Raw genomic sequence first — 14,762 nt, forward strand, 5'->3', positions numbered from 1 at the left:
TGCTTCTTCTTGAATCTGAACACAATACCTCTCTCACTGAGACACATCCCACAGACTCCGGATTAAACAATTAGAATACAAAGCCCTGGCGCGAGAAAAGGCCCAAGTAAGACTGCTTTAGACTCGTCACAGGGTCTACGAGCTTTGTGAAAGAGCCGACAAGATGCTGGCATGGCTGGAACAGCGGGATCAGGAGGCTAGATGGGTCCCGCTACTTTCAGGACCAGATGGTAAGCAAATAATAGACCCCCAGGAAATAGTGGAAACATTTGCAGATCACCTGGAGGCGGTGTATACCTCTAGAACTGAATACACCTCTGAGGACTCTCGTCAGCTCCTAGAGGAGATGTACCTGCCCATGCTTTCCGATGCCGACATGGTGGCCTTAGACGTCGATATCACGGCAGAAGAAATCTGTAAAACTGTATTCTGCATTAATTCTGGGAAACCCATGAGACCCAATGGAATCCCCATTGAATTCCTTAAGGGGATGGCCCTTAAAATAGCTCCTCACCTTTCAAAATAAGTTCGATGAGAGTAGAGAAAGAGGTCTTCTGCCCTTAGATCAAAGACTGGCCTCAATAGCGGTCCTCCGCAAACCGGGCAAACCAGCAACTGAGTGTGGCTCATATAGACCTATCTCACGGATCAGTGCTGAGGCCAAGGTCTTGGCCAAACTTCTCGCAACCCGCTTACTCACAGTCCTTCCCTCCTTGGTCCATGAAGACCAAACGGGCTTTCTACTGGGCCGGAACACCACCCTGAATATTCGTCGTGTCCACAATGTTTTGTGGCGACAGCCTTATCTGCAGGAAAATGCTGTGGTGTTGTCTCTTGATGCCACCATGGTGGTTGACTCGATAGAGTGGCCCTGTCTATTCGAAATGTTGACGAGATTTGGCCCGAGATTTCGACAGTGGGTGGCACTGCTGTACACAGAATTGTTGGGACAGGTTAGAGTGAACAATCGCACCTCACGCTCTTTCACACTACAAAGATTGTCCCCTGTCCCCATTATTGTGTGCTCTGACCCTTGAACCGCTGGACCACTGGATACGGCGTGAGTCCTCTACATGAGGACTACGGTGGAGTGAAGATAAAGAGGACAAAATCTCGCTATATGCGGATGACATCCTTATTTATTTAGCATCCCCTCAAGCCTCCCTTAACAGCTTGCTTAACTTCATTTACCAACTTCGGTAAATATGCTGGCTATTCCATTAACTGGCCCAAATCTGTATTCTATGTCCTACATGGCCCCCACCCCGCCTATCCCACGGTTACACCATAAAACTGGCCTCGAAGGGCTTCAAATACCTGGGCATTTTCATCATGCCCGATTCTAAATTGTTTTACAAACACAATCTTCTAGGACCTCTTACACGACTACGAGAAGATGTTACACACTGGAGGTTGCTACCCCTCTCCCTCCTGGGCAGAGCGGCCTTATTTAAAATGCTAGCGCTCCCTAGATTTTTATATGTACTTCAAAATTGCCCCTTCCCTATTGCTGACTCCTATTTTAACACTCTAGAAGGAGAACTCTTGCTCTGGGATGGAAGGGCGCCTCGTATTGCTCTCCAAAAGCTCACAAAGGGGTGGTATGACGGGAAATTGCTCTTCCAGATTTACGTCACTATTACTGGGCTTCACAGTTGGTGGCCGTTAACCAATGGCTTTACGGATCCCCTGCAAATCCGGCCTTCCACCTAGAACACTACCAGATGGGGCGGGAGGGATATTTGGGGGCGCTCTACAGCAGGGCCCGAAAGAACCGTTACCTAGGCCCGATGGCACAAACTGTAGCCATATGGCATAAAGCCAACAAATGATTGGTGTGGGTGGACAAACTCATAAAAGCCACACCATTGTGGTCCTCCAAGAGGTTGGGATCACTCTGTTTTCACGTGGGCTTCGACAAGTGGGACACTGTTGGCATCACTACTATGGGGGATTTGGTCAGCAAGCGAAAACTTCTTACCTTTCACGACCTGCAACAGAAATATGCTCTTGCACAGAGTGAGGTCTTCCGCTATTTACGGATCCAGCATTCTAATCTCACACAAGATCTGGACCTTCCCTCCCTGCCAGACTCCTCCCCCTTAGAGGACAGATTACTTTCTGAGCCACTCCTGACGAAAGCCATCTCATGCACATATCGTAAACTATGCAATAATTTGCCTGACTCCTTTCAGACTCCACGAGAACATTGGCAGTCTGACATGGGACTATTGGACGATGAAGATTGGCAGGCTGCACTAATGTCCCCCAAGGAGACAGCGATAAATCATTGCTTCCGCCTAATACAGTTAAAAATACTTCATAGATCTTATTTGTCCGGAGTCCTCCTAGCCTGAATTGGTAGACGTCCAGATGCATTGTGCTTGAGGGGAGGCGGCCAAACTGGTACATTTTATCCCATCTTATGGGATTGTCCACACATACGGTCCATGTGGGATAGGGCAACCAAAAAAATTACTGATACACTGGGTAAGCATATTTCATTATTGTCGCGGTGAGGGCTCCTGAAGATATGGGAGGCCACAGACTTGACGGACATAGAGCAGCAATGGGTAGCACTGGGATACTTACTAGTGAAACGTGCAATTGAGATGCATTGGGGATCCAGCACAAGGCCATTGACAATAGGGTGGGGGGCAGAAATGGACAGGTGCATGATCGCAGAGAAAGAGGTCTATAAACAGAGATGCTGCCCCAAGAAATGGGACAAGAAGTGGGGAGGGTGGAACGCCTTTAGAGGCGAACTTTGTAGTTCTCCGACAGAGTATATGGCAATGGAAAGAACCCGGCTCACTGACCCCTTGACTGGTTAACACCTATTACATACTAGCACCAATTGTTTTGTATTATGTGCTCCGTGAATGTCACTGTGATATTGTATTGATGACTTTGCGCTTCTTTCACTTTATAAAAATTGTTATATTAAAAAAAAAGCTTGTACTCCTCAACACCCCTCAAAAAAACAACGCCCTCTGAAGGCCGCTTGGTTCACCACAGAACTACAAGAAGCTAGACACTCCTGCAGACGCCTAGAGAAAACCTGGCGAAATCAGAAAACCACGACATCACGGAACAACCACAGGAGCGCCCTGAAGGAATACCACCAGCACATAGGAGACATCAAACGGACCTTCATAAAAGACAAAGTCCAGACCAACGAGACCAACATCAAGGAACTGTTCAACGTCATACAGCAGTTCGCAAAACCCCTCAGCAAAGCCACAGACGTCACATCTTCCCAGGAACTCTGTGACAAACTCAACTCCTACTTCCATCTGAAGATCTAGGTCTTCGATGACAACCAACAGACAGGGAAACCACCCCCTCCCCGCACGCAGCAGATAAACCATCCACTGCGACCATGAAGAAACCCCACTTAGTAGCCCCCTACGGACCCCTGCCCACTGCACATATTCCACAGGGCCTGTCGCCGCCATCGCAACCAAACTATGATGGACCATCAACGCCTCCTTTATGGCTGGCATCTTCACAGATGACTGGAAGCGGGCGGAGATTAAACCTCTCCTCAAGAAACCTACTTCCAACCCAACAGACCTGAAAACCTACCGACCCATCTCACGCCTCCCCTTCGCAGTCAAAGTCACCGAAAGACTTGTAAACGCCCAACTGACCGCATGCTACTCGACAAGGGACACATTGAGACCCTCATCCTTCTGGACCTCTCCGCAGCCTTCAACACTGTTTCACACCGCACACTCACAGCCAGACTTCACGACGCAGGGATACAAGGGACCGCCCTCGACCACCTGGTGGTCCTCTGCCCTCGGGAACCCACCCGCCCCTACTGAGCACGCACAAAACCTCTGCATCATCCTTGACTCCTCCCTCTTCATGAATCGCCAGATCAACGCCGTTGCCCCCGCCAGTTTCAACTGCCTATGCATCCTCCGCAAGACCATGAAATGGATCCCCCTGACTGCAGAAGAACCGTCACCCAGGCATTCATAACCAGCAGACTGGACTACGGCAACGCCCTATACGTCGGAATCAACAAAACCCTTCTACACAAACTCCAAACCATCCAGAACGCTGCAGCCAGACTCGCCCTCTGGACACCGCATCACAAACACATGACCCAACACCTACAAGACCTCTACTGGCTCCCCTTTGAGAAGAGGGTCACTTTCAAACTCCTCACCCACACCTACCAATCCCTCAACAACATTGGACCGTAATACCTCAACGAGAGAGTATCCTTCCACGTACCCAAGAGGAACCTCCGCTCCGCCAACGTCACCCTGGCAGAGGTCCCCCACATCCACAGAAACAGAACAGGTGGGAGGGCCTTCTCCTACTTCCCAACCAAGGCCTGGAACGAGCTGCCTGTGAATATCAGACGCGCCCAACCCTGCACACATTCAGGAAGACCATCAAGACCTGGCTCTTTGGCCGATCCGGAGCTGCTCCCCCCTCTCCGCCCCAGCGCCTTGAGACCCTCACGGGTGAGTAGCGCGCTATATAAATCCCTTATTGATTGATTGATTGATTGATTGATTGAACAAATTCCCCCAACAATGAAGGTATGTGGACAGGATTTTGTGCAACAATGTACAAATACAGCCTAAAAGTGTGAATTTCAGCTGCTACATTAAGAGTTCTTTGGGCACATGGTTCTAGTAGGATACACCAGTATACAGCGTACTTAGGCTAGATCTTTCGATAAATTATTCGGGCCCTCCCTGGCCATATATATTGTCCATTTAAGCCCCATACAATGATCAGTTCCCTTTTTCCACTGCTGCAGGGATTAGGGACCTGGGGGACCTGGGCCTTCCCACTTCTGAGCAATGTCACTCTTAGCGACCAGTGGTCATATTATAAATACGGAGCACTTTCCCTGTTTGCACCATGGCGCATCTTCCAAAAGGTGCTTCGTGCATAAACCGGGAAAATGCATCACATTACAAAGAATACGCTGCCCCCAGAAAAGCTGTAAACCTGCACTGTCTTGGGGGCAGCTCATTCAAGTGTAATATGGAGCAGCTGTTTAAAAGCCTCTCCGTGTTTCACAATTCCGGCGGCAACCCGTCTGCAATTTACAAGAGGGGAGAGAGACCCCCTTGCAGGAGGGTAGAGTCAGTGACTGTACCCAACTACTGGGGGATGTCTGGGAGGTCCATGGGACCCCTTTCATCCTTTATGAGGACTGCCTTAACCACATGCGTGCAGGGGTTATTTTTGCGCTGTGCAGCTTTTTTCCAAAAGCTGCGTTACATGACAAGCTCAGCTAGTCATCCGCACACGACCACCGTGGCTGATGACGAGCTGAGCTCGTCATCAGCAGAGAAGGGGTTAAGGAGACGTATTGAAAGTGTGCCACAGTTTTGTAGGGCACTTTCATTTGCCCGTGCGCCCATGTTCATAATAAGAGATGATAACAGAGGCAAAGTGATTCCTTCTTATGCATGGAGCCACGCCTCCATGCAAATGAGGGAAGGCCCTCTTATGATAGCACTGGTGCAACATGTGCACCAGCTCTATCAGTTTTACAGAAGGGGACGTTTTAATAGACGGGGACGCACAAGCTTCTGCACCGCCCTCTGTAAAACCAATATGCCCCTGGGGCACACAAAGTGGGCGCACATGCTCATTGTTTCCCTGATGTCCAATCATAGCATTGCCATCTTATATCTGTTGTAATTGAAGTCCACATTGATGTGTGACAGAACCATTTTTGGAGCTGGCATCCCAACACCTCCCCCAGAAAGGAAAGAATTCCCTCCCAAAAGAGAACGATCATCTCACATCTCCAAATTCTGTGATACGGTTCTCCATCAGTGAGTAGTAGTGATTCTTTCAACCCCACCTTACACAGTCTCTGATGGGTAAAGTATGTACGGTGTAGGTATCTCAAATAAATACGTCTAAATTGTGCTGTGATAACAGAGTCCCACAGGAAGGGCAACATCTCTTCAGTGACTGTCTGTCAAGAGTCCAGAACTCTCACCTAGACCCAGGCCGGACTGGGAACCAAAAGCAGCCCAGGCAATTTTGTTAGACCAGGCCCCGGGTGGCTGGAAATGCTTAATTACTGCTTTTGTTACACCATTGTTTCAAAACTGGCCCCAGTAACAGAACCGGCCCCACCGCTAGAAAACCGTCCTGCACCCTTCCAGCCTCCTGGAGAAACTCCTGATGCCCGGTACAGCCAGTCCAGCTCTGCCTGGACCTCCCTCTAGCTTAGCAAAGGGTCTGGATCATTATTAATCAGTTTTCTTTATACTTGTGAGAGCTTGTGTTCTTATTATTCTTCCATTTGGACCTTTGCCTCAAGTAGGCTAATGTCCAGTTGCTCTGTTAAGCCTGTTATGGATAGTCCAAGAGCGTGTTGGAGATGCAAATATAAAAAAAAATCAGCTATGATGGAAGTCATATTCTTCGTATAAAATTGAGAAGGATTTCATCATAGTTCCGACATGACATCCCCCAATTCAGAAATGCCAATAGTGTCCCATTAACAAAATCCTGCAACTGTGCCATCTGATGTAACCACATCCCAGCCTATGGTAAGGTTATTGCTGAAGGCCCCATTAGTGACAGCAGGAGAGCTGCCAAGAGCCCAATGTCATTTTGTAACCTATCTCTGTCTGAAAGTTCCTATACCAGGCTCTCCTGCCGTCTTGTGTAATATAGACTCTTAAGTATTTAATCCCTCCATAACTACCCGTAAATTGGTTGTACATGTCCAATCTCACGCGGGGGCCCCCACCCAGAAAACAAATACTTTGAACTTGCTTACATGAAACCCTGAGCACCTGACAAATATCTGGAACATCTGTAGTATCCTTGGACTGGATCAGTCAAGGTCACTCAAGAACAACAAGACGTCATCTGCATACAATGCTACACTGTCTTCTAACCCATTGAAAGCCCTTCACCCGAACATCCAGCCTGATCCACTGCACAAGCGGTTCAATTTGCTATTGTGAAGAGCAGCAGGGACAATGGCCAGGCATTCTGTTATATTATGCTCTATTCTATTCTATTCTATTCTAAGTAGCTACCCGATCGGGCCTCCCAGCACTGATAGCAGCAACACCAGCCGGAATACCGCAATGGACTTTATGTTAGTGCTGGGCTTAGAAATGATTAGTTTTGAGGAGTTTTCTGAAGCTAGCTTTCGACTGTTGAAAACTGAGGGTGACGGAGAGGGTATTCCAAAGTTTAGGGGGAAGGTAAGCAAAGGAACGCTCGCTGCCTTGAGCTCTGCTGACCTTAGGTACTGTCAGGAGCCCTAGCTTCCCGGACCGAAGAGCCCTTCTTAGAATGTTGGGGTTGATTTGTTTCTGAATGATGAGTGGACCTTCTCCACAGAATGCTCCATGCCTCTACTCACCTGGAACATGTCTCGGTTGGACCTCTCAATCCATACCTGTGCTGTCAAATCAAAGTACAACAGTGTCACATATTTATAAAATTCCATGGCCAAAGTTGAGTTTACTTAATAGGGGAGAAAGTATTCAAATCTCACTTCATTAAGATGCCTCTTTGAAATTGGCTAGAAGGATTTCCAGTGGACCAAAAACAGTATGTACCAAGGCCAGCGCATTACAGACGTGTCAAATAGTGTGCCTCATGGCGTGTTTTGGCATAAATCGGATTGGTCTTTTTTGGCCAGTGAGATCATTACCTTGGACATGCTATTTGCTAGGCCCTTGGCAATAGATTTGACCTCAGGATTTAATACAGAAGTAGACTTATATGACATGCAGCAATCATTCAGGCACCCAGATTTGTGGATAATCACTATTTCAGCCATCCGCAAGTAAGGTGGAAGTTTCTCATTCTCCAATGCCTCAGAGATTACCCCCAGCAACAGACCAACAAGCAGAGTAACTGAAAGCTTAAAAACTCCACCGGAAATCCAATTGGGTCCAGGGGTTTTCCAGGACCAAGATGATTGCAAGCTTCAATGAGCTTCTCTTCCATTAACTCTTTCCAGTAGCTCTCTCTCATCCTCTGCGAGTGCTCTGCGTGGGAGGTCCCTAGCAGAGTTAAGCAGATAGTTAAGTTCTTGTAAGTATTCCACAGAGTAGAGATTTGCATAGTAAGGCATGAAGTCTTGAGCAACATTTGAATCTCCCTTAACCTCTTGTCAATCTTTCTTCGTGTAGAAAGCTATTGGGTCACTTATGAACATGTTAGTATATTATCAATGTAGGATAAATGCTGCTCTGAGTGGCAAGCCTCCTCCCTTGAATTGTCTTGCCTATCTCAGTTTGGCACTAGAAAATAAACAAGGTGGAGGAATGTCTCATGAGCCGCTGAGTAGTAGTATATAAAACCTTTATGCCCTCAGTGAAGTGCCCTCCATGTATCTGTAAAACCAAGAGTGCTAAAAAACATGGTGAGCACAGGTGGATCGTGGAGCTGTCCACCTCTTCCACTCAATCAGTCCTGTATCCAGTCAACAACTCCGTTCAGATATTCCCCTTAGAACCACGGCCCTGGAATGATGTGTGCCAACAGGCTACTTATGGTCTCCAAAAAGATAGTAGACAATGTTGGGAATGCATACACAGATACCAGGGAGACCAACTTGCCCTGCATCTTCCCTGGCACTTCCATATACCTGCCCATGTTATCTTGCCTCACCTGGTCAACTTTGAGGGGAAAACGTTTGCGGATTATTATGGCTACCCCTCCAGACCCTGGTAAAGCCTGCATGATGTATGGGAGAAACCCTATTGGGCATCTGTTGTCTGCCTGGTTGATGTCTTTTAGCCGCCTGTATAATCTCCCCCGTTTATTACTGTCCAACAGACCATTCACATTCCATGTTCACACCCGAACCAGACCAATTTCTGTATGTGAACCTTCAATCATTCGGCAATGAGCGAGATTGTACTGTACGAAGAGGTGAGCACTTTGCAGAAGTTGGCCTGCCATATAACTCCATGATGCAAAGAACACTAATGATATCTTGCTCCTCTCTTGTCTCCAACACCTCTCGCTCCTCCTTACACTTCTAAAACCGGAAGTATTTGTCGTGGTATGAACTCAGGACCCACTCCACTATACAACAAAAGAAAAGGTCTTGCATTTGCAAACGTTTGAAATATTGGCATTGTAAATGACAATGCCTTTTATTTATGTGTTTTGAAAACCTGCAAGCAGTGCGTAAACATGCACTTTGTACTTATAGTCCTTGCCTACAAGAAGCAAGGCTAACAGTAACTGAGGCGCAGTTACTGGCAGCCTTGCTTCTCGCCAGCAAGGACTAAGTACAAAGTGCGTGTTTTTGCACCGCTTGTTTAGGACTTGTGCCTTGGTTTGCACTCATTTCAGGAAGGCATTTCAAGACTAGACAAGTGATCGCACCTGTAGGCTTCTCTGCCTCCGGCATGTATCCAGCAGGTGAACTTTGAGTTGATCTCAGGGTACTTTATGGCCGGGTAAGAATAAAACCACTAAATCTGTATTGTTTTTATTGGTGGAAAGAATTACTTCATACCCAAAGCCAAGTGCACGACTTCCTGGATTCATATACTTTCAAACCTATTTTGATTTTGACCCGTGGTTTGCAGATGAAATGTTTTAAATCCATACATTTCCAGCCAGGAATCAATCCAGTCAGTTACCCGGGCTGGACAGGAGGCACCTCGGTTCATGCTGCTGGTTTACAGGAGAAAGCAGCCCAGAAAGACCGATCAGAGACTTCTTTGGAAACAATCTGAGGCGCGAGAAGGGCTGTGATGGGAGTACGTCACTGATCATGACCCCTGTGCTATCACAGAAGCCTGCCTGGGACTCCTGTCTGGAAGAAACCACAGAAGGGCCTGCCTGCTGCACCTGCCACACACAGGAAATGTCTGGGAACTTCTGGACGAACTATCTGCTGGTGAAGTGGAGGTGGCAGATTTACTCAGTTCAGAAATTATTGTGGCGTTTTTGCCAGCCTTCCCAGAATTCGATATTGGACTTGGATCACTTTATATGAAATTCCACATGTTGCTGGTGACATCGGAATGTAGTCAAAGGGGTGTGTTATTGGTGAGAATGTATTTTAGCTCTGATCTAGTGCCGTAGGAAGATTGTTCCGAAAGAAAAACTACTCCCCCACTTGCTGAAGTTCAGCCTTTGTCGCAGAAGGCCAGACTACCTGTGCCCCTGTGCAGGAAATACTTCAGGAGCTGCTTGGATCTTGCGCCTGAAGTATTCTTTTGGAAATTACTTGTACCCGACAGAACTGGGCCACGTCCTCAAACCCGTGCATAGGGATATCAAGTGGACGTTGAAAGTTTGTGTGAGTGCCTCAGTGGATGTGGCGCCTGGGAATGAAAGCTTACAATCAGGGCTGTTTGTCAGTGGAGCCTCTGACCTCTGATGTCCAGTTACCAGCATGTACTGGGATCCTGCAGTGGACTGTACCCCATTATGTGCAATGATCCTAGTGCCTTGGTGACTGGGGCCCTGTGTGGACACCACAACCAGCAACTATGCAGAATTTCAGGAAATGGCTCCTAAAATAAAATGATTTGGAATATCAAAATATCACAGCAGACAAACAGTGTGCTCCAAGGTACCTGGCATTAGCTCTTCCAGCTGCTGAGATGCCTCTCTCAGGTTCCCTTCGTCGCTTGGGGAAAGCTACAAACCAATGTCTGTGGACGAGTCTGAGGATTATTGCCAACAGATCTGTTACTCACATATTGCTACATCCTGAGTAGATTCGGAAACTTATTCAACATAATACATGTTACTATACTATAACTTTTGTTCACATTATTACTTGGAGGGTATTTTTGAACCTCTATAGCTCCAACACGCCCTTATTGTTAGCTATATTGTTATTAATGTGCTGCTTTTAAAAGGGAGATTGAAAAGTCACAGGAAATAAACTTGACCAATTTTCAATCCATCAATCAATAGGACATTTATTCAGCTCATGGATACCTTCAACGGAGGTGTCCCAGCACTAGCAGCGGATTCAACAGTGAGAGAAGGGGACCTTAAGGTCAGCTGAAAAGCCACGTTTTCAGAGCCTCCCTAAATGTTTGTTCTGCCTCAGACTTGCAAAGGTGTTCATGCACAGAGTTCCAAAGTGACGCCTTTCTCACTGAGAAAGCTCGGTTGCCAATCCTGGCTTTAAAGAAACGAGGGATCCTGAGTAGTTCTTGATTATTAGATCTTAGGGCCCTAGACTGACGATATTTCTGGAGTCTCTGTCTCAAATATTCCGGGCCCCTGTCCCTGGTAGCTCTATAGGCAATGGACAACACCTTGAACTAAATCCTTCTATGGACTGGCAACCAATGGAGGCTCTGCAGGCAGGGAGAGATGTGGTGACGAAAAAGCACATTCCTAATGAGTCTGGCTGCAGGGTTTTGAATGATTTACAGTCTTCAAATCAGATAGGCTGGGAGACCCATATATAGACTATTAGCATAATCGGACTGCATTGCGACCATAGCATGGACCACAGTCTTCCTACAGTCTCCGCAGGGCTTTTAGTTTCCAGAAACAGAATGAAGAGACTAGGCAGATCTGGGCCTTAAAAGAAAGGTGTGTGTCAAACTTAATCCCGAGATTCCTAGCTGTATCAACTGGGATCGGTGGAGGGTTTAGCCCCTGCGGCCACCACAGATCAGATAGCAGAGGAGAGGATTGATTGAAAAACAAAACCTCTGTTTTATCTGTATTCAATTTCACGCAGCTATCCATCATCCAAGTCGAGATGTTGATCAGACATTGCTTAAAGTTGTCAAAAGCTGCCTTAGAGTGTTCTCTAAAAGAGAACACCAGCTGAGTTTCATCAGCATAAGAAACAACTTTCACTACCCATAGCTCGACTAGCGATGCAAGGGGGGGTGTGGGGGTCAGATATACATAAAACAGAGTTGGGCTCAGCGCTGAACCTTGGGGAACCCCACACAAAAGGGGCTTAGGGGCTGAAACATGAGGGCGGAGAAACACTTGCTGAGATTGGCCCTCTAAAAAAAAGCGGTATCAGGCTAGCGTAGTTCCCGTCACTTCCAGATGTTCAAGAATTTCCAACAGGATACGATGAGACACTGTGTCAAATGCTGTGGATAAATTAAGCAGCACGAGCATTGCAGGGTGGCCATGGCCCATTTTGCATTCCATTCTCTTCTTCTTCCCCTCAGCTCTTCTCCCACACTACCATGTTCGCGTTTACAATGTCCTCTCTGAGCATGAGAACCAGGGGTGGCTCCTCCTCTAGTCCGGAGGAGCGTCGCCCTACTGCTTTATGAACAGAGCAGAGGAAAAATAAAATGATAATAATGAAGCGTCATTATCATTTTATTTTCCTTCCTAGAGGTGGGGTTGGCCAGAGCAGGGGCCAGGGGAGGAATGGTGAGCACTCTCAAGTGTACATGAATGTTTGACGGTCCGTCTTGGGCCGGCCAAACATTCATACTCACTTTGCACATTCCCCACCAGGCTGCATTACGCAGCCTGGTGGGGAACATGCACAGCCTCCCTGTCCCCATCTGAGCGCTGAACCACAGCGCTCAGACGAGTCACAGAGCTGCAATGCAGCATTGTGATTGGCTTAGGGGAACTTAGGGGAACCAATCACAAAGCTGCATTACAGTTTTGTCATTGGATTAGGGAGCCTGGGAGCCCGGGTCTTTCCTGAGAGGAGGAGAGGCCCCCGCCATGATTCTCTACCAGCCGCCACTGCCAACTCCAGTTTTTATCTGCCTCCATTGTTGGATTGCTTCCTCACTCACCCTTTGGTCCTTGACTGCGCCTAATCTCTAACCCTGGACTGGAATGCCCAGCTTTTGAACAAGAACTCGGGCAACACTGTCAGTGGCTTACCTCCTCTTGATGATAATTGATTAATAGATTTTGTAATCTTTCTTTAATAAAAAAATAATTTAAGCACGTGTGGTTGCAAAAAATCCCATAGTTTTCATACATTTTGAGGAGTTACCATGATTTGATTCAGGGCTCGAAAATATTGTTCTCTTGATTAGTTTGAATTGATCAAAATGTTGTTGGGCTAATTTTTTTTACATTTTCCGTATGCTTAAAAAAGAGCTGATACAGATTAAATGTTTTCCAAATCTCTATTAAATGTATGACACCGTTCTCCAATATCTTTTCAGATAAACGATAATTTTCTTTATTCGAGGTTCCTGCATTTTTTTTTAGCACTGCTTTCTGTTCTTTCTCTGCTGGGATGGACGCTGTTGGGAATGTTTTGTTTGTTATCAGATTGTTGTGGTTTGTTATTACTTTTTCTGTGTTATGTTTGTAAGATTTAGCATACTTCCAATTCTCAGTATGAATTGTATGTCCTGAAACCCCTTTTCGTCTTTATTTTCCATTCAGCTTCTCGTTTGAAGCCTACCTCTATTAGTGTGTACTCTAACTCAGCTGTTTTTGTGTTTGTACGTGGGCTCTGCTTTTGGAGTTGTGAATACATCTCTTCCGACTTCTTTTTCTCATTATTCGTCCCATTCCACCCTTCTCTGTATTCTCTTATTTTTTTTGTCCTTTTTGGCTCCTTGATTTCCTTCCTCCTTCTTTTATTGATTTAATCTTTGTGATTTTTTTCTTCTAGGGACTGCATCCTTAGCCTTTCTTCTTAGTAGACCAATTTCTCATGGTTCTCAGGTACAGCTTTTCTGTGCCTCATTCTTTATATATTTAAACTCCTCAATCCGTTTTGAAAGTATGGTTACTACGGAACTCCTTTTGCTCTATCCTTTCAAGCCTCTTTTATATACTTTAATTGTGTTGAGGATTTTTTCATAATGCACATCCACTTTGGTTTTACCGAAAGTGGTTAATCTTCTAGACATTAAACAAGAGATAAATCTTCCAGTCTCAATTCATGGACCCTGTAGGGCAAAAGAAGCACTGGGTGACATGTGAATTCTGATAAGCTCACTCACCTACTCAGAACTTATCCAGAGCAAGCTGGCATACAATGATGCATTCATCACTAAGATGATAGTCCACTGCTTTCCACAAACAGAATACATCTACATGGTTATTCCTCAGAAAAGTATCTAGGCCAGGTTGTGAGAGCTAGGACATCTTTGGCGCTTTCGGATGTACATACCAACATTTAAATACTTTATAGCTCAAATAAGACTACATTACATGTGGTCATAAGTAATAAACCACTATATCTATCTTTAATGGCAGAATTATTTAGAAAACATCTTTAATGAATCCACTCTTGCTTGTGATTTTTCCATTTCTGATTCATTCTTGCTTTGACATACTGGTACATCGCGGGATCAGACGGAGATGTACAGAACATTTTCAGTGGTGCAATCCAGTTCCCATCCTTACAGTTATGACCCTGTTGAAAATGACTCTTTTGATCGTCATCTCTGTAGTGAGGATACATACTTAGCTAAATCACGATACATGGGAGGGACAGGAATTCGCCTTTGGCGTTACTAAATATAGCACAAAACAGTTCATAGATATGCAATAATATTGTAGTTCCCACTTGCAATAATCAATGGTGCTTAATTTTAATAACACATATGTTGCCGTGCCATTTACCCACAATTTAATCCTCTCTTGGAACTTCTTTTTTTCTGAAATAGGTGCTGAAAGAAGTGACTGTGAAAGCACAGGCTGCAGAGAAAGTAAAGGCTGAAGTACAAAAAGTGAAGGATAAAGCTCAAGTCATAGTGGATAGTATTTCAGCTGATAAGGCCATGGCAGAAGAAAAATTGGAGGCTGCAAAACCAGCACTTGAAGAGGCAGAAGCTGCATTGAAGGTC

General features: G+C 46.0%; 1 protein-coding gene across 1 annotated transcript in view; it reads left to right on the forward strand.

The window, feature by feature from the left end:
* Positions 1–14,762, forward strand: part of LOC147659471 (dynein axonemal heavy chain 5-like) — a 566,399-nt gene that overhangs the window by 35,787 nt on the left and 515,850 nt on the right. Inside the window, exon 2 of the mRNA XM_086951731.1 lies at positions 14,583–14,759. Within this exon, the coding sequence (XP_086807857.1) occupies positions 14,583–14,759 (177 nt within the window). The remainder of the gene's footprint in view (positions 1–14,582; positions 14,760–14,762) is intronic.

The sequence above is a fragment of the Lissotriton vulgaris genome, unplaced genomic scaffold (genome assembly GCF_964263255.1).
Source record: "Lissotriton vulgaris unplaced genomic scaffold, aLisVul1.2 SCAFFOLD_1229, whole genome shotgun sequence".
Taxonomy (NCBI): domain Eukaryota; kingdom Metazoa; phylum Chordata; class Amphibia; order Caudata; family Salamandridae; genus Lissotriton; species Lissotriton vulgaris.